The sequence below is a fragment of the Manis pentadactyla genome, chromosome 10, assembly GCF_030020395.1.
Source record: "Manis pentadactyla isolate mManPen7 chromosome 10, mManPen7.hap1, whole genome shotgun sequence".
Classification (NCBI taxonomy): Eukaryota; Metazoa; Chordata; class Mammalia; order Pholidota; family Manidae; genus Manis; species Manis pentadactyla.
In genome coordinates this window covers 71,729,557-71,751,996 of record NC_080028.1, presented here as the reverse complement: position 1 = coordinate 71,751,996, position 22,440 = coordinate 71,729,557, and the positions used below count along the sequence as shown (strand labels likewise).

The 22,440-nt window shown below is 46.6% G+C and overlaps 1 protein-coding gene across 1 annotated transcript; it reads right to left on the bottom strand.

Moving 5' to 3' along the window:
• Window positions 1-41: 41 nt before the first annotated feature.
• Window positions 42-22,439, bottom strand: LOC130679354 (nuclear envelope pore membrane protein POM 121-like). Its single transcript, XM_057487958.1, has 7 exons — window positions 22,237-22,439; window positions 7,755-7,964; window positions 7,298-7,438; window positions 5,576-5,656; window positions 3,859-4,030; window positions 795-883; window positions 42-141 (listed from the first exon to the last, which is right to left on the bottom strand). The coding sequence occupies exons 1-7, from the start codon at window positions 22,437-22,439 to the stop codon at window positions 42-44; spliced, it is 996 nt and encodes a 331-aa protein (XP_057343941.1).
• Between the last annotated feature and the right edge of the window lies 1 nt (window position 22,440).

The window sequence follows — 22,440 nt, the reverse complement described above, 5'->3', positions numbered from 1 at the left end:
TTCCAGTGGGCTGTGGTCCATGTGCCCTCCATACACTACCGTCAACACATGGATTCGTTCATCAACTTACCCTGTTCTCCCTGGGACTCCTTGTTTACTGGTGGAGCGGAAGAGCCAGATCCCTGAGGACCATCCTCTTCTCTGTAAGAGGAAGAGGCACAATTAAGTTTTGAAAAGCACTTCTAAACTTTTAGGTGGAGCCACCCTCTATCCCTACCTACTTCTTAGACCCTCCTAACTACCAACTGACCAAAGTCTAGAACAACCATGACTAAGATCTCAGTGTGTCAAGACAACAAAAAGAAGCAAAGAAAATTCCTAAAGAAATGAAGGGAGGCAGTTCACAGAAGCCATAGAGACACCTTTGTCTTAAAAGAAGCAGAAAACAATCTTCAGAACCTTACATAAAACCTGCCAAGTTTCTGAGAGTCCTAGTCACACCTCTATCTCTAAGAAAGCGGCATTCTAGTCAGGCACCTAGGGGTTCAGCTGGGGTCTAGACTGTGAAGCCTGCTGCCCACCCTCATCAGTCACTCTGTTCACTCTGTCCCATGCAAGCCCTTCCCCTTATGCCCCAGCCCCTCACGCTGTAGCATGAGGGGAAGCAGAGGCTGGTGTGGTCACACTATGTGACGACTGCAAGAGATGAGAGCAATTCAGGGTGGCACCATCTCTGCCCTTTAGATGTGCACCGTTTTGATTCTCCAAATCGAAGTCTCAGAAAGCCTAAGAGCCAAGTAAATTTCCCTCCTTTCCCACCCTCTCAATAATCCACACAGCGAATCACCCATTACCTCATTTTCTTTTCTGGACTCTCTCGTGTCTGTGAGAGGGACGAGGCTGGGCTGGAGAAGGGTGAGGCACTGGGACACCTCTTCCAGAGCTAAAAGCCAAACACAAGTCACGTGACTGACCTTGGGAATAACATAGGATCTGACCTTCAACATAATTCTGTGACTCTAATCCATCACTGTATATAAAGTCTCCTTTTCAAGTGACTAAAAAAACATTTCTTTCTGAAGTGGGGCTTCTGAAAAGTGAGTCAATTGCCAGTATTTGAAAGGGTTGTCATTGGCCAAAGTTGGAAAAGTTGCATCAGAAAGAGCAGCTACACTATACTGAGGATCATGAAATGTTTATAAAATATCATCAGTTCATAAAGATAACACAGCAAGAATCATACTGGTCACCTTTGGAGTTAACTACGGCATCAGTGCCTGCTTATTATCCTGCCACTCCAATAGATAGGGTTTGTTCTTCTATCTAGAATTACGCAGACCTTCAGTTAACAAATGCAGAGGGAAGGACAGAATTAGAACATCACCATTTTGCCACAATGGACATAGACAAAGGCAAAATATGGCCGCTAAAATCAGCAGGTGAAAAGCTCATAGGAACAATAAAGTGAAGGATCAGACTGACAACTGAGCCCAGTGGGAGGCAACCACACAGCACCTGCTCCCGATGTGATGCGATCAGAAGTGCACAGCAGCACCTCTGCCCGAATCACTAAGCTCGACACTCATCAAGCCTCAGGAGCCAACTGCCCATTTACAGGGAAAATAGGGATAGAGTAATTGTCAAAATGGCACCATGATGAAAACAAAATCCAGAATGTAGTAAATTCTATAGAACATAATGACACAGACTTTTCAAAAGTTAAGAAAAAGCGTAGTAGTAGTACCGTTGATTGAGTCTAAGAGAGGCCTGACATCCCCGCTGCGGGGGAGGGCGCGCGCAGCCGCTGCCCCAGCCCATGTGCTCCGCGCCTGCGGCGGCAGCGGCAGCAGTCGCGGGGACAGCCCGCGGGGGAAGCCTGACATCTGGAAGCCGCCAGGGCGTGCCCGCCGCGTGGGCCTGGGGCGCCAGGGGAGGCTGCGCTGTGAGGCCGGTGACCTGCCGCCTGCGGTTCCTCAGACGGGCCGAGGCGCTGGGAGCCGGGGCCCGGCAGCTGGGATAGCCGGCATCCTGGCGGGGCCAGCGCAACCCGGGGCTGTGTCTGGCGCGCCCCAGGACCGCGGAGGGGTTCTGCCAACGTGGAGAGTTTGCCGGGCCGTCCAGCCGGCCTGAGCAGCGTGCCCGGGGAGGCAGAGGCCCCGGTGCATGCGCGCCTCCCCCGGTCGACCCCGCAGCTGCCCGTGACGAGGGGGTGGCTTCCCGCGCGGCTGCGTGGCGGGCCGTGGAAACGCGGGCTCCGCTCCCGGGGGACCAAAGGGCGGTGGAGGGCGTGTCCCTCGCCCCACCCACCCCGGCGTCCTGGCGCCCTGCCCCTGGCGTGGTGCCTCGAGCATCATCGCTCCGCCCAGGCCTGTTAAAAAGTTGATTATTTTTACCCTGTCTGCTTGTTAGGCCATCAGATACAACCTTGTATAATGCTAAGTCTGAAGCGCTGAGTGTGAATTAAGTCCCCTGAAATGAAAATTTCAGTACTTATTTTGGTGGCACTTCTTGAATGCTTACTATGGACAGTGTAGACGCATCAACACTTTACATGTACTGCCTCACAACTATCTTATGAAGTAGGTCAAAATCATTATTTCCATAAGTGTACAACCTTACCTTCAGATTTTTTGTTACATATATGAGTTAAATACCTTTAATGCTAAAAAAAAAAGAGTCTAAGAGACATGTGAACCAAACACAATGAGTTGATTTTTGGTCCCTGATTCAAAGTAACTGTAATAAGACAGTGAGGGTAAGAAGGGCAAATTGGAGTGATGATAACTAACATTAAGTCATTATTATTCAGAGGAACAGAGGCATTGTTTTTATTAATGTTCAAAAAGTTTTAAAAATACACTGAAGTACCTACAGGTGAAACCACATGTTTGTACTTTAAAACACAAGAGGAAAACCAATTTGGGGTGGGGGTGTTGATGGATCAGGACTGACAAAACACTGTTAACTGCTGGAGCCACATGGAGGTTCACTATGATATTTTTCCTTCCTTTTGTGTATGTATGACATTTGATATAAAATTGTAAGGGGCAATGACTATGTATGTCAGGTCTGTTGTGATCACTGATTGAGGAAATGTGTGTACAGTGCTCAGCAGAGGGCCTAGTGCAGAATAGATCCAGGTAAAGCTTCGTACTATTATGCTCTGCATTGTCATAACTGCTTGGCTGGGGCCTTCATCTCCTATATTTGTCATTTATCATTAATGTGTCATTTATATTACTCTAAGAGCCTTCTGTATGGATGAAAACTTATGTCAAATTCTTTCTCCTCTCAAAAACCTCCTTCACGCATGTCTTACTTTTTTTCCAGCTCCGATATATTGGGTGCCTGCTTACTGACAAGCACTGTAATGGGTGCTTTTCAAACATTACCATCAATCTTTATAACGATCCTTTAGAGATGAGAAAAAGAGAGTTTAAGTCATTTACCTGGCCAAGAGTCTATAGCTACTAAGTGCCAAAGCCAAGATTTGAACCCAAGTCATTCTGGTAGCAAAACTTGATCTGTTCTCCAGTCTATACTACATCCTTTCTAAAAATAGTTATAACCACTTATTTTTAAAACTTTCATTAAATTCCCAGTGCCTAGAGGATGAATTTACGACCCAATGCAATTCAGACTCAATCTACCTTTTTAATCAAATTAGTACCATTTTTTGAATTATTCATCCTCTGTCTATTTATCTATAATAATGGCTCTGTCTTGTGTCAGGTTTCCACATAGGCATTCTGGGCTTTCTAGTTTGTTCCACTGGTCCATAGCAATCATTCAAGGGTTGGTAACTGCTGTTAGCTTAGAGGTGATCTCAGCATCTGACAGAAGGTGGCTAGTAAACACTGCATAATCAACTAATAAATGCAAAGAACCCACTTCTGCCACACCACCAGGTGCGTGTACCTGAGAGATGCCTCCAGTAGAAGTGTAGGAACTGGTAATGGCATTGCGCCTGGACATACGGATGCCACATGTGCACGTGCCCTTCGAGCAGCTCACAGCAGGGGTGCAGGTTCTCTTACGCAGCTCACCATCTGAGCTCGGGGAACTGAGGCCTCTCTTCAGAGGCCCAGGCCTAACAGGGAAATAAAAGGGGAAAACACAGATGTGCTACTGAAAGTCACCAACATTGTTTTAAGGCTTGATCCACGGTCACAAAACTGTTCTAACGCAATGGAAAAGGATAATGTTGTTAATTTTACTGTTAATTCAGCTAAACATGTCTCACAAAGTCAGAAAGGGAAAGCTCAGTATATAAAAAATTAAAAGTATGATTCTACTTACATATACTGTAGGAAACGCACACAAATCTATAGTGACAGAATGGGGACCAATGGATGCCTGGCAACGGAGACAGTATGAGAGGGAGATTTTAAGGCTTCACCAAGGGGCATGGGGAAACTTCTGGCAGTGATGGTGATGTTCATTATCTTGACTGTGGTGATGGTTTTGTGGGTGTGGAATTTAGACAAAATAGTTATTGTGGCAAGTTACTCAAAATGTTCCTCTCTGATTTCAAAGAGGAAAATTTATAGGACAATAATTCTGATAAGGATACATGTCAAAATTGATCAAATGGTACACTTCAAAGAGGCACAGTTTATTTATGTCAATTATACATCAATAAAGGTGTTAAAAAAAAGTTTAGGAGGAACCAACCACTTTTTCTAAGATTCAAACTGAAACAGAAATTCCCTAAACATCTTTCCTGTGAAATAGTCATCCAACCATTGTGACAGCACTGATGGCTCACTGACTCCTGGCTGATGAATGTCAATCACAGAGCAGTTTATCCCTGCACTAGATGCAAACATACTTTCTCTTTCACTTACTTCACCTATGGATCCCATCTGGAGCCAAGCGAAGCCAATTGTCCTCCTTTCATGTGATAGTCCTTCAGATTTTTGCAGGCCATTATCCTTCCCTCCCTCATTTCTTTACACTGGTGAGGATTTTCTCTTCTGGGCTAGTGCTTATGTACCTTTAGAAACCCCTCACCCACCACCACCCCGGGACATCTTGAGTTGCTTCACTCTCTCGCAGTGAGTTTCGGTTTGTGTCTGCCTCCTCTTGCAGGGCAGCACAGCCAACCAGCAGCACTCCGTGGACAGCAGGACTAAGGCACTCAGGACCACCACTGACCGGCCTCCTCCTAGTCTTTGTTCTGCTATCAGCCCAGAGTAGGAGCATGTTAAGCTTTTTTGGCAGCCATATCATCGTGCTGACTCAGTTTAAAAATGTAACTTAGTCCAAGCCTTTTCACACACATTTCCAACCTCTTTCCCTCCCAGCCAATTCTTCCTCAAATATAATTAAGCTAAAAGGCAGAAATCTCACATTTTTCTTAAATTTCGTACTGCTGCATTCTATCCATTGCACAAACCTTGTGATCTTTTTGTTACATACTTGGTTATTCAGTGTATCTACAAACCCTCTTAGCCTTAGCATATTTTATGCATATTAAAGAAAAATAGTAAAAGAGAATTAGATAAAATAGTTATTGTGGCAAGTTACTCAAAATGTTCCTCTCTGACTTCAAAGAGGAAAACTTACAGGTCAATAAGTCTGATAATGACCCTTTCCCAAACAGGAAACCTCACCCAGATGGATTCTCACTTACTCAGGCACAAAAGCAGCAGGGACTCCGTTGGCCACCTCGGGCTTAAAAGCTGAATGGCCACTCCCACTGCTGTCATGGCACCTGTGACAAATCACAAACCCTCAGTTAGATGATACGACCTCTCCTTTAAAGCATACTCTCATATTCCTGGGATCTTATACTCTTTCTACAGAACATAGGTTCATGCTAGACAAGAAAAGGTTGCCTCAGTTCTCAAAGATTCAGGAAGGTCAATTTATTCTAGGACTGTCCTAATCTAATAAGAAAAGTATAAAAATGCATCAAGACCTTTTGAACTATTCCGGTGTACTGATTATTTGCTAACTTCTCACCAAAGCACTGCAATCACAAATTTAATATCCTACCATCTGTAAACTAAAGACAAAAAAACACTTTAGCGACCCACCCTCACACATCCCCCAGTGCTCTCACTTAGTTCAGTCTGTAAGAGAAGAACTTCACAGGTCACAGATAAGGGCCTGCGCATGGTGCACATAATCACTGCTTATTCCAATTATGGGAAAGACAACACAGAGCCTTCAGTTATAGGCTCACTGGGGTCTAGACAAATTACCAACCTGGAGAACATGAGAAACCTGTTTTGACCATAAGAATAGTTATTTTCTCTCTGACTCCCAACACACCATCTCCCTCTGCCACTCCTGCTTAGTTGGCTGACATGAGCTCAGACTGCTCACTTGTAAAGCATATCCCTAGTATTCTTTACCTGATCTTCTAACGTTACTTCCAATCAATCTTCCAATGAACACACTTGCATTTATTAGTATTTCCTTACCTAATGTTGCCATCTACAGTATCAAAGATGGCCAGCTGTGAACCTGCAGGTTATGGCTAACCTGGTGTAACTGATGAGGACAATGGTTCTATTTCTCAAATGTAGGGCCCACTGTCTCCTCAGAGCATGTTTCCTTGACTACCTTATATACAGAGCTCCCCCTTTGTCATGACCCTTTTATAGCACTGCTTTTTAAAAATCTTTATGTACTTACAATCTATAATTACCCTGTTTCATTGATTACCCAAGTCCCAGGAGACCTTTGTCTTGCTCACTGCTCTATCCACAGTACCTGCAGTAGGCTCTGGCACATGGTGGGTCTTGGAATTTGTTGAGTTACAACAAAATTCTTAACTGACTCCTTGGAAAGCCACAAGCAGTTCTGCAGCTTTCTCAGCACCTACAACTTCCTCTCTTTCCATCGAGGAAACAGACTGCTTCCTCTATTTTTGTTACATTTTCAAAAACCAAATGATGAAACTGGTTTTATTCTCATTACTCATAAAGCTACCATACTCCAGTCTTCACTGTTCTTTGCTAAGTATTTCCTTCATCACAAACATGACACCTAAGCTGATGGTCACCTCTAAATATCTGACCACCACAAGGGTAAGACTTTCAGCATTCTCTCAAAATAAAATTTAACACATTTATATCAAAAGTATGAAGCTGATGTGGCCAGTAACTGTTGGCTTTTCTCTAGTACTTATGGAAAAGGTATATTACAAAATGTATGTAACCTGTGCCTAATGAAAGGCATAGCATTAAAGCTCTTGTTACCAAGCTCTTCCATGAAAGCCAAAGAAGGGGACCTGCCATTCACACACAGGAGGTGGCCTCTGATTCTTTTGGGGAGTGATCTCTCTTTCAACAAATCCCAGGAGCCCATGTGGGAGGCACGTTGAGTACTCTGCAGGGCATGTTACCTTCTTTTGTCCTCCTGACCAGCAGCAGATATTTGGTCTTCCTCCTCCTCCACTGTCCTTTTCTTCCTCTTCCAACGTTCGAGGGCAAGCAGAACAGCCTCCTTTGACCACGGGTCTGGGGCCTTAGGGATCTGCGCTGCTCTGTAACAGAAAACAGGATTCTAGCATTAAGATATTCTGATCATCATGCTACATAGCATGAACTTCAGGTGCTGGAAATCAGAAGCTATCCAACAAGCAAAAGGGTAATTTATACACTCACACAAATGGCCCTTAGCTGTTAAGCTACAGTCTTGGGAAAAATCCAGAAAATAAAAAACTGCTCAATAACTGGAACTTGAGATTTCTCCCTCACATAAGGAGATTCTTCCTTTCCTTTGAGTTACAGATATTCTCTCAGATAACAACTGCAGGAGAATAAAGTGAACACACTGGGAGTCTTTTCCTCCATGCTTACATTGGAAAACGAGCCAGGTTGCTCCCGGGAGGAGCGATCCTCACTGTCGAAGGCCTGCACACCACTCTGGAACTACCACGAGACAGCACACGCTTCCTGTGACCGCCATTCCGGCACAGCGTGGCAAGCACACAGGAATACCGGCCCTGCTGGATTGGGTATCGTCTTGGACGTGTTATGCCAAAGTGGTGTGGTGAAGTCCCACAGACCCTGTGGAGAATGGGAGACACATTATGGAATCAAAGCAGCTTAGAAGAATGACAGAAAGTTTAAATTCCGTAAGAACCATATGGGTTCAGTTATTTTCCAGAGAGCTTAAGCCTCTAAGCAATACAAAATATAGCATTTTTATGGCTTCCCCCATTCCACCTAAGGGCAGAAAGTGCCAGGTACTTAACAGCTGTAACTGCAATGGATTCAAAAACGTTGAGAGGGAAATCGAAAAACTGCCCACACAAGTCAAACGACAGTGGAAGAAAAGTGTGCGTATGGATGTGCAGGGACAAATTTTACAAGAATCCTTCAATCCCTTATGCTAACTCATCAGAAATGTACACCCAAAGTCAAACATTTTAAAAACCTGAATGTTCACCTTTTCAAATAAATGTACTTATCAAGGATCTGCTGTTGTCACTGAAGTTTTCAATTTTGCTGTTTATACTCAACTGGGACTAAATGAAAACAACAGTCTTTTTAAACTAATCATCTTTATCAGCCAAGTTATATCCATTCAGGAGGTTTCCTGGGAACATCACTTTGAGGTGAGCTGATACAATTTATTGGTCCAAAGACAGAAAATTAACAAAACCTATTAGAGTACTATACTTTAAAGTCAGAAGGTATTCTTACCTGAAGCAGGTATATTTTAAGTGATTTACCAAACATTCTGCTAAACTCATACTGTGTTAAAGTTCAGAGTTTTAAGAACTGAAAGAAAGACTTGCAACAACATGGATGGGGCTAGAGGGTATTATCCTCAGTAAAATAGGCCAGGCAGAGAAAGACAAGTATCAAATGGTTGCACTCATCTGTGGAGCATAAGAACAGAGAAAAAACTGAAGGCACAAAACAGCAGCAGACTCACAGAACCCGAGAATGGACTAACAGATACCAAAGGGAAAGGGACTGGGAAGGGTGGGTGCGAAGGGAGGAAGAAGGGGAATAAGGGGCATTAGGATCAACATACATGGTGTAGAGGGGTGGGCACGGGGAGGGCAGTATAGCACACAGAGAAGACAAGTATTGACTCTACAGCATCTCCCTACGCTGACGGACGGTGAATGTAACAGGGTATCAGTGGGGGACTTGATAATGGGGGGAGCCTAGTAAACACCGTGTTGCCCATGTAACTGTAAACTAATGATACCAAAAAGAAGTTAAAAATAAAAAATAAAAGGAATAGAAAAATGACCCAAAAAAAGGAACTGAAAGAAGGGAACAGTTCTATCAGCACAACTCATAGCAAAGGCTAAAGGGGGGGGCAGGTGGACCGGCACGAAGGTGTTTGAAGAGGTGAAAAGGGCACAGAACCCACTTAGGACTTAAGAAAAAAAAACTTTCGAACTCAAGCCCTCAACGGTCTGGAGAGGGTCAGCGTCTTACCGGCGATGAGGCCTCCGAGGGGACCTGAAGAAACGAGTGGGTACTGAAGGGGGAATGCGATCGCGAAGGGCCGAGGGAGGCGGTGGGCCGGGGAATGCGGCGGGGCGGGGCTTGCCGGGCTTGCGGGGCGGGCGGGGCTTCCGAGGAAGGCCGGGCGCCGGCTCCTGGCCTCCGGAACGGGGGCGGGCTGCGGGGGGCAGAGCTTGCTCAAAACCCCTCCCATTTGGGAAGATAGCGAGCTCTGTCCGGCGGCGAGCGGCTTCCGCGGCTCTCTCCGCTAGACTGCCTGCCTTCGCTCTCGCGCGTGGGCTAGAGGCGGGCGGGCATTGTGCGCTGGCGGCGCGCGCTGCCAAGTTGCCGGGAGACGGCGCGCGATTGGCAGCTCGGGGCTCGCGTCTCAGGCGCCCTGAGGCCGCGCTGCGACCCCCGCCCCCAGCCAGCTCTGCTATCGCGGTCGCCCCGGGCACCAGGTGCTCAGCAGGACACCCGTTGGCGAGACAGCGAAAAAGGAAAAGGGAAAGAAAAGCGTGGAAGTCTTTCTTTAATGTCAATTGGTATAATGTGAACTTTTTTTTCTTTTTTACTTTTTCATTAACGTATCATTGACATACACTGCTCTGAAGGTTTCACAAGAAACCTTCAATGTGGGTACTACCTCCACCGATATTATCGAGTACCCCCTATACCCCATTGCCGTCGCTCTCCATCAGCGTAGCACGATGCCACGGAGTCCCTACTTGTCTTCTCTGAGCTACATTGTTTCCCCGTGACCCCACACACACCAGGTGCACCAATCATAACACCCCTTCATGAATCCTCTTCTCCCTTCCATACCCCCTCCCCTTTGGTAATCGCTAGTCGCTTCTTGGAGTCTGTGAGTCGGCTGCTGTTCTGTCCCTTCAGATTTGCTTTGATTTAATACTCCACAAATGAGGGAAATCATTTGGTACTTGTCTTTCTCCGCCTGGCTTATTTCACTGAGCATCATCCCCTCTAGCTCCATCCATGTTGTTGCAAATGGTAGGATCTGTTTCCTTCTTATGGCTGAATAGAGTAACATTTTGTATAAGTGCCACCTCTTCTCTATCCATTCATCTACCGATGGCCACTTAGGTTGCTAAAATACCTTGGCTGTTGTAAATAGTGCTGTAATAACCAGACAGATGATTTCTCACCTGAAGCAGGTATATTTTAAGTGATTTACCAAGTATTCTGCTAAACTCATACTGTGTTAAAGTTCAGAGTTTTAAGAACTGAAAGAAAGATTTGCAACAACGTGGATGGGGCTAGAGGGTATTACGCTCAGTGAAATATGCCAGGCAGAGAAACACAAGTATCAAATGGTTGCACTCATCTGTGGAGCGTAAGAACAGAGAAAAAACTGAAGGCACCAAACAGCAGCAGACTCACAGAACCCGAGAATGGACTAACAGATACCAAAGGGAAAGGGACTGGGAAGGGTGGGTGGGAAAGGAGGGAGAAGGGGAATGAGGGGCATTAGGATCAACATACATGATGTAGGGGGGTGGGCACGGGGAGGGCAGTATAGCACACAGAGAAGACAAGTAGTGACTATATAGCATCTCCCTACGCTGATGGACAGTGACTGTAACGGGATATGAGGGGCGGACTTGATAATGGGGGGAGCCTAGTAACCACCGTGTTGCTCATGTAACTGTACACTAATGCTACCAAAAAGAAGGTAAAAATTAAAAATAAAAGGAATAGAAAAGTGACCCAAAAAAAGGAACTGAAAGAAGGGAACAGTTCTGTCAGCACATCTCATAGCATAGGCTAAAGGGAGGCAGCTGGACGCGCACCAAGGTGTTTGGGGAGGTGAAAAGGGCACAGAACCCACTTAGGACTTAAGAAAAACAAAACTTTCAAAGTCAAGTCGTCCACGGTCTGGGGAGGGTCAGCGTCTTACCGGCGATGAGGCCTCCGAGGGGACCCGAAGAAACGAGTGGGTACTGAAGGGCGAATGCGGTCGCGGCGGGCCGAGGGAGCCGACGGGGCGGGGCTTGCCGGGCTTGCGAGGCTTGCGGGGCGGGCGGGGCTTCCGAGGAAGGCCGGGCGCCGGCTCCTGGCCTCCGGAACGGGGGCGGGCTGCGGGGGGCAGAGCTTGCTCAAAACCCCTCCCATTTGGGAAGATAGCGAGCTCTGTCCGGCGGCGAGCGGCTTCCGCGGCTCTCTCCGCTAGACTGCCTGCCTTCGCTCTCGCGCGTGGGCTAGAGGCGGGCGGGCATTGTGCGCTGGCGGCGCGCGCTGCCAAGTTGCCGGGAGACGGCGAGCGATTGGCAGCTCGGGGCTCGCGTCTCAGGCCCCCCGTGCCGCGCTGCACCCCCACCCAGCCACTTCTGCTCCCGCGGTCGCCCCGGGCACCAGGTACTCAGCAGGACACCCGTTGGCGAGACAGCGAAAAAGGAAAAGGGAAAGAAAAGCGTGGAAGTCTTTCTTTAATGTCAATTGGTATAATGTGAACTTTTTTTTCTTTTTTACTTTTTCATTAACGTATCATTGACATACACTGCTCTGAAGGTTTCACAAGAAACCTTCAATGTGGGTACTACCTCCACCGATATTATCGAGTACCCCCTATACCCCATTGCCGTCGCTCTCCATCAGCGTAGCACGATGCCACGGAGTCCCTACTTGTCTTCTCTGAGCTACATTGTTTTCCCGTGACCCCACACACACCAGGTGCACCAATCATAACACCCCTTCATGAATCCTCTTCTCCCTTCCATACCCCCTCCCCTTTGGTAATCGCTAGTCGCTTCTTGGAGTCTGTGAGTCGGCTGCTGTTCTGTCCCTTCAGATTTGCTTTGATTTAATACTCCACAAATGAGGGAAATCATTTGGTACTTGTCTTTCTCCGCCTGGCTTATTTCACTGAGCATCATCCCCTCTAGCTCCATCCATGATGTTGCAAACGGTAGGATCTGTTTCCTTCTTATGGCTGAATAGTGTAACATTTTGTATAAGTGCCACCTCTTCTCTATCCATTCATCTACCGATGGCCACTTAGGTTGCTAAAATACCTTGGCTTTTGTAAATAGTGCTGTAATAACCAGATAGATGATTTCTCACCTGAAGCAGGTATATTTTAAGTGATTTACCAAGTATTCTGCTAAACTCATACTGTGTTAAAGTTCAGAGTTTTAAGAACTGAAAGAAAGATTTGCAACAACGTGGATGGGGCTAGAGGGTATTACGCTCAGTGAAATATGCCAGGCAGAGAAACACAAGTATCAAATGGTTGCACTCATCTGTGGAGCGTAAGAACAGAGAAAAAACTGAAGGCACCAAACAGCAGCAGACTCACAGAACCCGAGAATGGACTAACAGATACCAAAGGGAAAGGGACTGGGAAGGGTGGGTGGGAAAGGAGGGAGAAGGGGAATGAGGGGCATTAGGATCAACATACATGATGTAGGGGGGTGGGCACGGGGAGGGCAGTATAGCACACAGAGAAGACAAGTAGTGACTATATAGCATCTCCCTACGCTGATGGACAGTGACTGTAACGGGGTATGAGGGGCGGACTTGATAATGGGGGGAGCCTAGTAACCACCGTGTTGCTCATGTAACTGTACACTAATGCTACCAAAAAGAAGGTAAAAATTAAAAATAAAAGGAATAGAAAAGTGACCCAAAAAAAGGAACTGAAAGAAGGGAACAGTTCTGTCAGCACATCTCATAGCATAGGCTAAAGGGAGGCAGCTGGACGCGCACCAAGGTGTTTGGGGAGGTGAAAAGGGCACAGAACCCACTTAGGACTTAAGAAAAACAAAACTTTCAAAGTCAAGTCGTCCACGGTCTGGGGAGGGTCAGCGTCTTACCGGCGATGAGGCCTCCGAGGGGACCCGAAGAAACGAGTGGGTACTGAAGGGCGAATGCGGTCGCGGCGGGCCGAGGGAGCCGACGGGGCGGGGCTTGCCGGGCTTGCGAGGCTTGCGGGGCGGGCGGGGCTTCCGAGGAAGGCCGGGCGCCGGCTCCTGGCCTCCGGAACGGGGGCGGGCTGCGGGGGGCAGAGCTTGCTCAAAACCCCTCCCATTTGGGAAGATAGCGAGCTCTGTCCGGCGGCGAGCGGCTTCCGCGGCTCTCTCCGCTAGACTGCCTGCCTTCGCTCTCGCGCGTGGGCTAGAGGCGGGCGGGCATTGTGCGCTGGCGGCGCGCGCTGCCAAGTTGCCGGGAGACGGCGAGCGATTGGCAGCTCGGGGCTCGCGTCTCAGGCCCCCCGTGCCGCGCTGCACCCCCACCCAGCCACTTCTGCTCCCGCGGTCGCCCCGGGCACCAGGTACTCAGCAGGACACCCGTTGGCGAGACAGCGAAAAAGGAAAAGGGAAAGAAAAGCGTGGAAGTCTTTCTTTAATGTCAATTGGTATAATGTGAACTTTTTTTTCTTTTTTACTTTTTCATTAACGTATCATTGACATACACTGCTCTGAAGGTTTCACAAGAAACCTTCAATGTGGGTACTACCTCCACCGATATTATCGAGTACCCCCTATACCCCATTGCCGTCGCTCTCCATCAGCGTAGCACGATGCCACGGAGTCCCTACTTGTCTTCTCTGAGCTACATTGTTTTCCCGTGACCCCACACACACCAGGTGCACCAATCATAACACCCCTTCATGAATCCTCTTCTCCCTTCCATACCCCCTCCCCTTTGGTAATCGCTAGTCGCTTCTTGGAGTCTGTGAGTCGGCTGCTGTTCTGTCCCTTCAGATTTGCTTTGATTTAATACTCCACAAATGAGGGAAATCATTTGGTACTTGTCTTTCTCCGCCTGGCTTATTTCACTGAGCATCATCCCCTCTAGCTCCATCCATGATGTTGCAAACGGTAGGATCTGTTTCCTTCTTATGGCTGAATAGTGTAACATTTTGTATAAGTGCCACCTCTTCTCTATCCATTCATCTACCGATGGCCACTTAGGTTGCTAAAATACCTTGGCTTTTGTAAATAGTGCTGTAATAACCAGATAGATGATTTCTCACCTGAAGCAGGTATATTTTAAGTGATTTACCAAGTATTCTGCTAAACTCATACTGTGTTAAAGTTCAGAGTTTTAAGAACTGAAAGAAAGATTTGCAACAACGTGGATGGGGCTAGAGGGTATTACGCTCAGTGAAATATGCCAGGCAGAGAAACACAAGTATCAAATGGTTGCACTCATCTGTGGAGCGTAAGAACAGAGAAAAAACTGAAGGCACCAAACAGCAGCAGACTCACAGAACCCGAGAATGGACTAACAGATACCAAAGGGAAAGGGACTGGGAAGGGTGGGTGGGAAAGGAGGGAGAAGGGGAATGAGGGGCATTAGGATCAACATACATGATGTAGGGGGGTGGGCACGGGGAGGGCAGTATAGCACACAGAGAAGACAAGTAGTGACTATATAGCATCTCCCTACGCTGATGGACAGTGACTGTAACGGGGTATGAGGGGCGGACTTGATAATGGGGGGAGCCTAGTAACCACCGTGTTGCTCATGTAACTGTACACTAATGCTACCAAAAAGAAGGTAAAAATTAAAAATAAAAGGAATAGAAAAGTGACCCAAAAAAAGGAACTGAAAGAAGGGAACAGTTCTGTCAGCACATCTCATAGCATAGGCTAAAGGGAGGCAGCTGGACGCGCACCAAGGTGTTTGAGGAGGTGAAAAGGGCACAGAACCCACTTAGGACTTAAGAAAAACAAAACTTTCAAAGTCAAGTCGTCCACGGTCTGGGGAGGGTCAGCGTCTTACCGGCGATGAGGCCTCCGAGGGGACCCGAAGAAACGAGTGGGTACTGAAGGGCGAATGCGGTCGCGGCGGGCCGAGGGAGCCGACGGGGCGGGGCTTGCCGGGCTTGCGAGGCTTGCGGGGCGGGCGGGGCTTCCGAGGAAGGCCGGGCGCCGGCTCCTGGCCTCCGGAACGGGGGCGGGCTGCGGGGGGCAGAGCTTGCTCAAAACCCCTCCCATTTGGGAAGATAGCGAGCTCTGTCCGGCGGCGAGCGGCTTCCGCGGCTCTCTCCGCTAGACTGCCTGCCTTCGCTCTCGCGCGTGGGCTAGAGGCGGGCGGGCATTGTGCGCTGGCGGCGCGCGCTGCCAAGTTGCCGGGAGACGGCGAGCGATTGGCAGCTCGGGGCTCGCGTCTCAGGCCCCCCGTGCCGCGCTGCACCCCCACCCAGCCACTTCTGCTCCCGCGGTCGCCCCGGGCACCAGGTACTCAGCAGGACACCCGTTGGCGAGACAGCGAAAAAGGAAAAGGGAAAGAAAAGCGTGGAAGTCTTTCTTTAATGTCAATTGGTATAATGTGAACTTTTTTTTCTTTTTTACTTTTTCATTAACGTATCATTGACATACACTGCTCTGAAGGTTTCACAAGAAACCTTCAATGTGGGTACTACCTCCACCGATATTATCGAGTACCCCCTATACCCCATTGCCGTCGCTCTCCATCAGCGTAGCACGATGCCACGGAGTCCCTACTTGTCTTCTCTGAGCTACATTGTTTCCCCGTGACCCCACACACACCAGGTGCACCAATCATAACACCCCTTCATGAATCCTCTTCTCCCTTCCATACCCCCTCCCCTTTGGTAATCGCTAGTCGCTTCTTGGAGTCTGTGAGTCGGCTGCTGTTCTGTCCCTTCAGATTTGCTTTGATTTAATACTCCACAAATGAGGGAAATCATTTGGTACTTGTCTTTCTCCGCCTGGCTTATTTCACTGAGCATCATCCCCTCTAGCTCCATCCATGTTGTTGCAAATGGTAGGATATGTTTTTTTCTTATGGCTGAATAGTGTTCCATTTTGTATATGTGACACCTCTTCTTTATCCATTCATCTACTGATGGAGACTTCGGTTGCATCCATATCTTGACTGTTGTAAATAGTGCTGCAGTAAACATAGGGGTGCATATGGCTTTTTGAACCTTCGGTCTTGTTTTCTTTCGGTAAAATCCTAGGAGACAAATTCCAGGGTCAAATGGTAGTTCTATTTTAAGTTTTTTGATGAACCTGCATACTGCTTTCCACAATGGTTGAACTTGTTCACATTCCCACTAGCAGTGTAGGAGGGTTCCCCTTTCTCCACATCGTTGCCCCCATGTGTTGCTGTTTGTCTTTTGGATGGTGGCAATCCTTACTTGTGTGAAGTGGTATCTCATTGTGGTTTTGATTTGCATTTCTCTGATGGCTAGCGATGTGGAGCATCTTTTCATGGGCCTGTTGGCTATGTGTTTTTCTTCTTTGGAGAAGTGTCTGTTCAGACCCTCTGCTTATTTTTTAATTGGATTTTTTGCTTTTTGTTTGTTGAGGTGCATGAGCTCTTTATGTATTTTGGATGTCAGCCCTTTGTTGGATATGTCATTTATGAATATATTCTCCCATAGTGTAGGATGCCTTTTTGTTCTATTGATGGTGTCCTTTGCCCTACAGAGGCTTTTCAGCTTGATACCGTTCCATTTGTTCATTTTTGCTGTTCTTTCCCCTGCCCAGCGAGATATGTTCATGAAGAATTTGTTCATGTTTATGTCCAAGAGGTTTTGCCTGTGTTTTTTTCTAAGAGTTTTATGGTTTCATGACTTACATTCAGGTCTTTGATCCATTTCAAGTTTACTTTTATGTGTGGGGTTAGACAATGATCCAGTTTCATGCCCTTTCATGTTGCTCTCCAGTTTTGCCAACAGCATCTTGCTCTCTTCTTTTGTGGTTTGATGAGTTTCTTTAGTTGTACGCTTATATTCCTTTCTCTTTCTCTTTTGTGTCTTTACTATAGTTTTTTGCTTCGTGGTTACCATGAGGCTTACATGTAACAACTTACCTCTATAACCACCTATCTTAAGTTGATAACAACTCGAGTTTCGTCCCATTCTAAAACATTTTTACTCTCCTTCCCCCAACATTTTATATTTTTCATGTCATTGTTTACGTCTTTGTATCTTGTGTATCCTTTAACTAATTATTGTGATAATTATTTTTATTACTTTTGTATTTTAACCTTCATAGTAGCTTTATAAGTAATTAATCCACTACCTCTATTATATATTTACTTTTCCAGTGAAATGCAGTTTTCATATGCATCCTTGTTAGTAATTATTGCCCATTCTTTTCAGTTTAAAGAGAACCCTTTAGTATTTCTTATAAGGCAGTTTAGCATGATAAACTCTGTTAGGTTTTGCTTGTCTGGAAAAAAATCTTTCTCTCCTTCAATTCTGAATGATAACTTTATTGAGTAGAATATCCTTGCTTGAATTTTTTTCTTTCAGCACTTTGAATATATCATGTCACTTCCACCTGGCCCACAAAATTGCACTGAAAAATCTTGCTAGGCTTTTGAGGGTTCCCTTGTATATAACCAGTTGCTCTTCTCCTGATGCTTTTAATATTCTCCTCTTGTCTTGAAATTTTGACATTTTAATTAATGTGTCCTGGTGTGGATCTCTTTAGGTTCACCTTTTTTGGAACTCTTTGGGATTCCTGGATCTTGATGTCTGTTTCCTTCACCATGTTAGGGAAGCTTTCAACCATTATTTCACCAAATAAGATTTCTGCCCCTTTCTCTGTCTTTCTCCTTCTAGGAGCCCTATAATGCAAATATTAGTCTGTTTGATGTTATCCTATACGTCCCTGAAACTATCTTCCCCTTTTTTCATTCTTCTGCTCTGACTGAATTCCACTGTTGTGACTTGCTTTTGATCAAGGAAATGTTAACAGAAGGGACATGTGCCTCTTGAAGGCAGAGGCCAGTGCCTAGCTGAAAACATTCTCTTTCCCTCTGCTCTGCTGAATGGCAGTGTCCCAGATGGTTATGGCTCTGTGGGCCTGGGTTGCAATGGGAGAATGATCAGAGCATAGCCCCAGGTGACCAAGGAGGGGCACTGTTACAGGCTGAATGTTTGTGTCCCCTCAAAATGCATTGTGATATTTGGAGGTGTGGCCTTTGGGATGTGATTAAGTTTATACACGTTCATGAAGGATTTGTGGGCTTATAAGAAAAGACACCAGAGAACTTATTCTCTTGAATGCTATCATGCCATGGGAAGGACGCATTGAAAAGTTGGCCACTGAAAGCTAAGAAGAGAACCCTCAGTAGCCACCAAATCTGCTGGCCCCTTGACCTTGGACTTCCTAGCCTCCAAAACTGTCAGAAATAAGTTTCTGTTGTTTAAATCATTCAGCCTCTGATAGTTTGTTCTAGCAGCCTGAGCAGCCTATGACCACCAAATTGCACAAATGGAATTTGGGTGGTGTTTGTTACTGCACCATGACCTCATCTATCTTGACCAATATAGCATCCGAAACCATGGATTAATCACTGTGCAATACTGCCTCTTCACTGCCACCAGAAACTTCTTTAGGAGACTTAATATTACTGAACAAGCCCTTTATAGTGTATTGCAGTCCAAAATGAAAGAAACCTAAAAGAACACAAAATTAACAACACAAAGGAAGAGCAAACACCAAGCCAGGTACATTGGCCCTTTAGCTCACCCATAAGCTGCAGACAGTTTCGTTTCTTCTTTCACTTAAACCAGAGTGTGGGGAAGTTGGCCTTGGGCTAAAGGTGATAAAACAGCTCAGAGCCAGAATGTAAAGAAGTACAAAGCTAGGAAACCCTGCTGAGTGAGTCCTGCAATGGCAGATTCCAAGGCAAAGATGTTCTTCCTCTCTTCTCTCCCTCTAACATAGATTTCTGAATGTCCCTCAGAAGCCTTGTTTGCTTGTAGGCATAAAAAGGCTAATTTGACTGGAGCCAGGTCTCGGGGTCGTCTGCTAGTTTCCCAAGAAGATTCCCTTTGAAGATCAGCTCCTCTGAACTCCTGCTTTCTCTCAGTGAAGTCGGGGTTCTTGTTTGCAAAGTCGAAGAATGAACTTAGCAAACACCCAAGGTAGGAGAGCCAGGGAGAGGCTTTTATTGAGAAATAAAGTGAAAGGAAAGAGCTCCTGCCTCACACCGGGAGGGGACAAGAGAGCCCAGGGTGGTGCGTTGTCTAGGGGATTTATAGTTCCTTGAGGATTTTCAGGAATGTGGGTAAAGGGCTAGGGGTGCAGACTTGTACCATGTGCCCTGCCCCCAAGGTGGGCTGGGTTGTTGTCTGTTTGCTAGGGCTGTTTACAGTGAAGTCAGGGGTTATGCTGAGGTACCGTTGCGGAACACTCAGACATTCCAGGCCAAGTTGTTCCTGGCCTTTTGACCTTTAACTGATCTCACTGAAGATGTCTATATTCCTAGTCTGGTATCCTTTATATTGTTACATTGCCTTGACTGTAAATATCCTGCCTTACTTTTTCCAGAGGATCTCACCCTACTCTGACTACACCCAAGGCCCCTGTCTCATCAGCACTGTCCGAAGTGTCACAGTCTGTCATGTGTTAAGAGTTTTTTCAAAGTGGCTTCACTCTGATTTCCAGGGTGTCCTGATTATTTCCAATTTTAAGGTTCACCGTGTCTTTTCAGGGAAGTTGGATTTCTTCCTTTCAAATCATTGACTGCCACCAACAATCGCAAGACACAAAGCATGCAGACAGTGGTATCTGTATCATTAGATGATTTGAGAGGCAGAAAAATATCCTCCCATTCAATAAATATTGGTCACATGCCCACTCCATACTAGGCACTATGCCAGGCATCAAGGCATAACAGTGAATTCATTTTATATGTGGTTCTTACCCTAATGCAGTTTTCCATCAGGTAGGGGAAACAGAAAAAAAAAATGTAATAAATTAAGTACATATAATTGTGGAAGTGCTATTAAGGAAAAGGCATGGTGCTAATATACAGAATGAAAGAGGTGAGTGTGGGTTTGGGGGAAGAGAGTCTGATGTTAGTTTGGGGTCTTCCAAGAAGCACTCACAAAGGACGATGTGAGGTAATGCAAATAATGAGTATTTTGGGCTGAGTTGTTCCCCACCCCACCCGAAATTAATATATTCAAGTCCTAACCCCAGACCCCATAGCTCAGATTGTGACAGTATTTGGAGATGAGGTCATTCAAAAGGTGGTTCAGTTAAAATGAGGGCATTAGGGTGTGCCTAGTCCAACCTGAATGCTGTCCATATAAGAAGAGATGCCATGTAAGGGATGGGCATGCCCAGAGGAAAGGCCCTATGAGGAGGCAGTGAGAAGGCAGCCATCTGCAAGCCAAGGAGAGAGGCCTCAGGAGACCCAAACCTGGGACCCCTTTGGCTTGTGCTTGCAGCCTACAGAACTGTGAGAAACAAATGTCAATTGTCTAGGCCGCATGGTCTATGGTCTTTGATTACGGCAGCCCTAGAACACTAATGCAGTGAGTTACCCCAGCAGCTACTGAGGCAGGATGAGCTGGGGAGGGACAAAGCAGGTGCTGCCTGTTCCCCATGCAGCACTTGTTCAGGTGGGCTGTATAACTGATGGAACAGTGTCCCCCAGAATTCTTGTCCACCTGGAAATAGGGTCCTTGCAAATGTAAATAGTGGATGATCTCAGTCTAAAAACAATCCTGTATTTAGAGCGGGCCTTAACTTTAATGACTGGTGTCTTCCTAAGAGAAAGAAGAGGACAATGTAGACAGACACACAGAGAAGAGGCCACGTCAAGATAGAGGCAGAGATTGGAGGGATGCAGCCACAAGCTGAGGAATGTCTGGGACCACCAGAAGCTGGAAGAGGCAAGGAAGATTTCTCCTCTAGAGCCTTCAGAGGGGGTACAGCCCCTTGATTTAAGACTGAAGACCTCCAGAACAATGGGAGAATAAGTTCCTGTTGTTTTATGCAACTCCATCTGTGGCAGTTTGTTACAGCCGCCACAACAAACTAATAGAGGGGAAGATGTGCCTCTGAACGGCCCATAGGACCATGAGGAAAGAAAGATAGGGACTTTGCCCAGCTTCCTCCTATGTGCTGTTTCCCTCTAGGAGACCGCGGCCCTGAATCCGTTTGCCTCCTGCTGCCACTTTGGCAACTATGTGTGATAGTGGGGTTTCATCCAGGTCTGAAAATTATCAGGGGAGCCAGACCCAGATCCAGGTAGGGGAAGTGGCTGAAGGCCCAGGACAAGGGCACTGAGGTCATCTGAGCAGGAGATACTATGTGTCCAGTATAGATACCTGACTCTTGTGGCTGTGGTGAGAATTAAATAAAAGAATATGTGCAATGGGTAAACACAAAATGCGGTCTGTCCGTACAATGGAATACTGTTTAACCTTAAGAAGGAAGGAAATTCTGATAACATGCTTCAGTGTGTCTTGTAGTTCAATCTTGAGGATATTACGCTAAGTGAAAGAAGCCAGTGCCAAAAAGATAAATAATGTATGATTCTTCTTGTATGAGGTTCCTAAAGTAATCAAATTCATAGAGTCAGAAAGTAGAATGGTGGTTGCCAGGGGCTGGCAGGAGGGAAGATTGGGGAGTGAGGGTTTAATGGGCATAGAGTTTTAGTTTGGAAAAATGGAGAATTCAGAGATGGATGGTGGTGATGACTGCTCAACAACGTGAATATACTGAATACCACTCAATTGTACATTTAAAAATGGCTAAGATGTCTTCAACGAACTGGAACAAATAGTTCAAAAATTCATATGGAAACACCAAAGACCCCGAATAGCCAAAGCAATCCTGAGAAGGAAGAGTTAAGTGGGGGGGATCTCGCTCCCCAACTTCAAGCTCTACTACAAAGCCACAGTAATCAAGACAGTTTGGTAATGGCACAAAAACAGAGCCACAGACCAGTGGAATAGAATAGAGACTCCAGACATTAACCCAAACATATATGGTCAATCAATATATGATGAATGAGCCATGGACATACAATGCGGAAATGACAGTCTCTTCAACAGATGTCCAGGGGTTGAAAGCTTTATCCCCCCGTAGAACTGCTGTCGGTTTTCCCTCATCCTGTGACTCACAGGACAGAGTGGACCGCCCCCGAGGGCTGAAAGGCTCTGGATCGGAGGCCCAGCACGGAGTCACGCCAAGACTCACCCCTGCCGCTGCCCCACCCGGTGACAGGTGGGGCCGCGAGGGCGACCAGGTCCCCGCCTCTTCGCGCTGCCTGCCGGGAGCCGGAGCCTCTTCCGGTTGCTCTGGGCCACGGAACTCCGACTCCCATC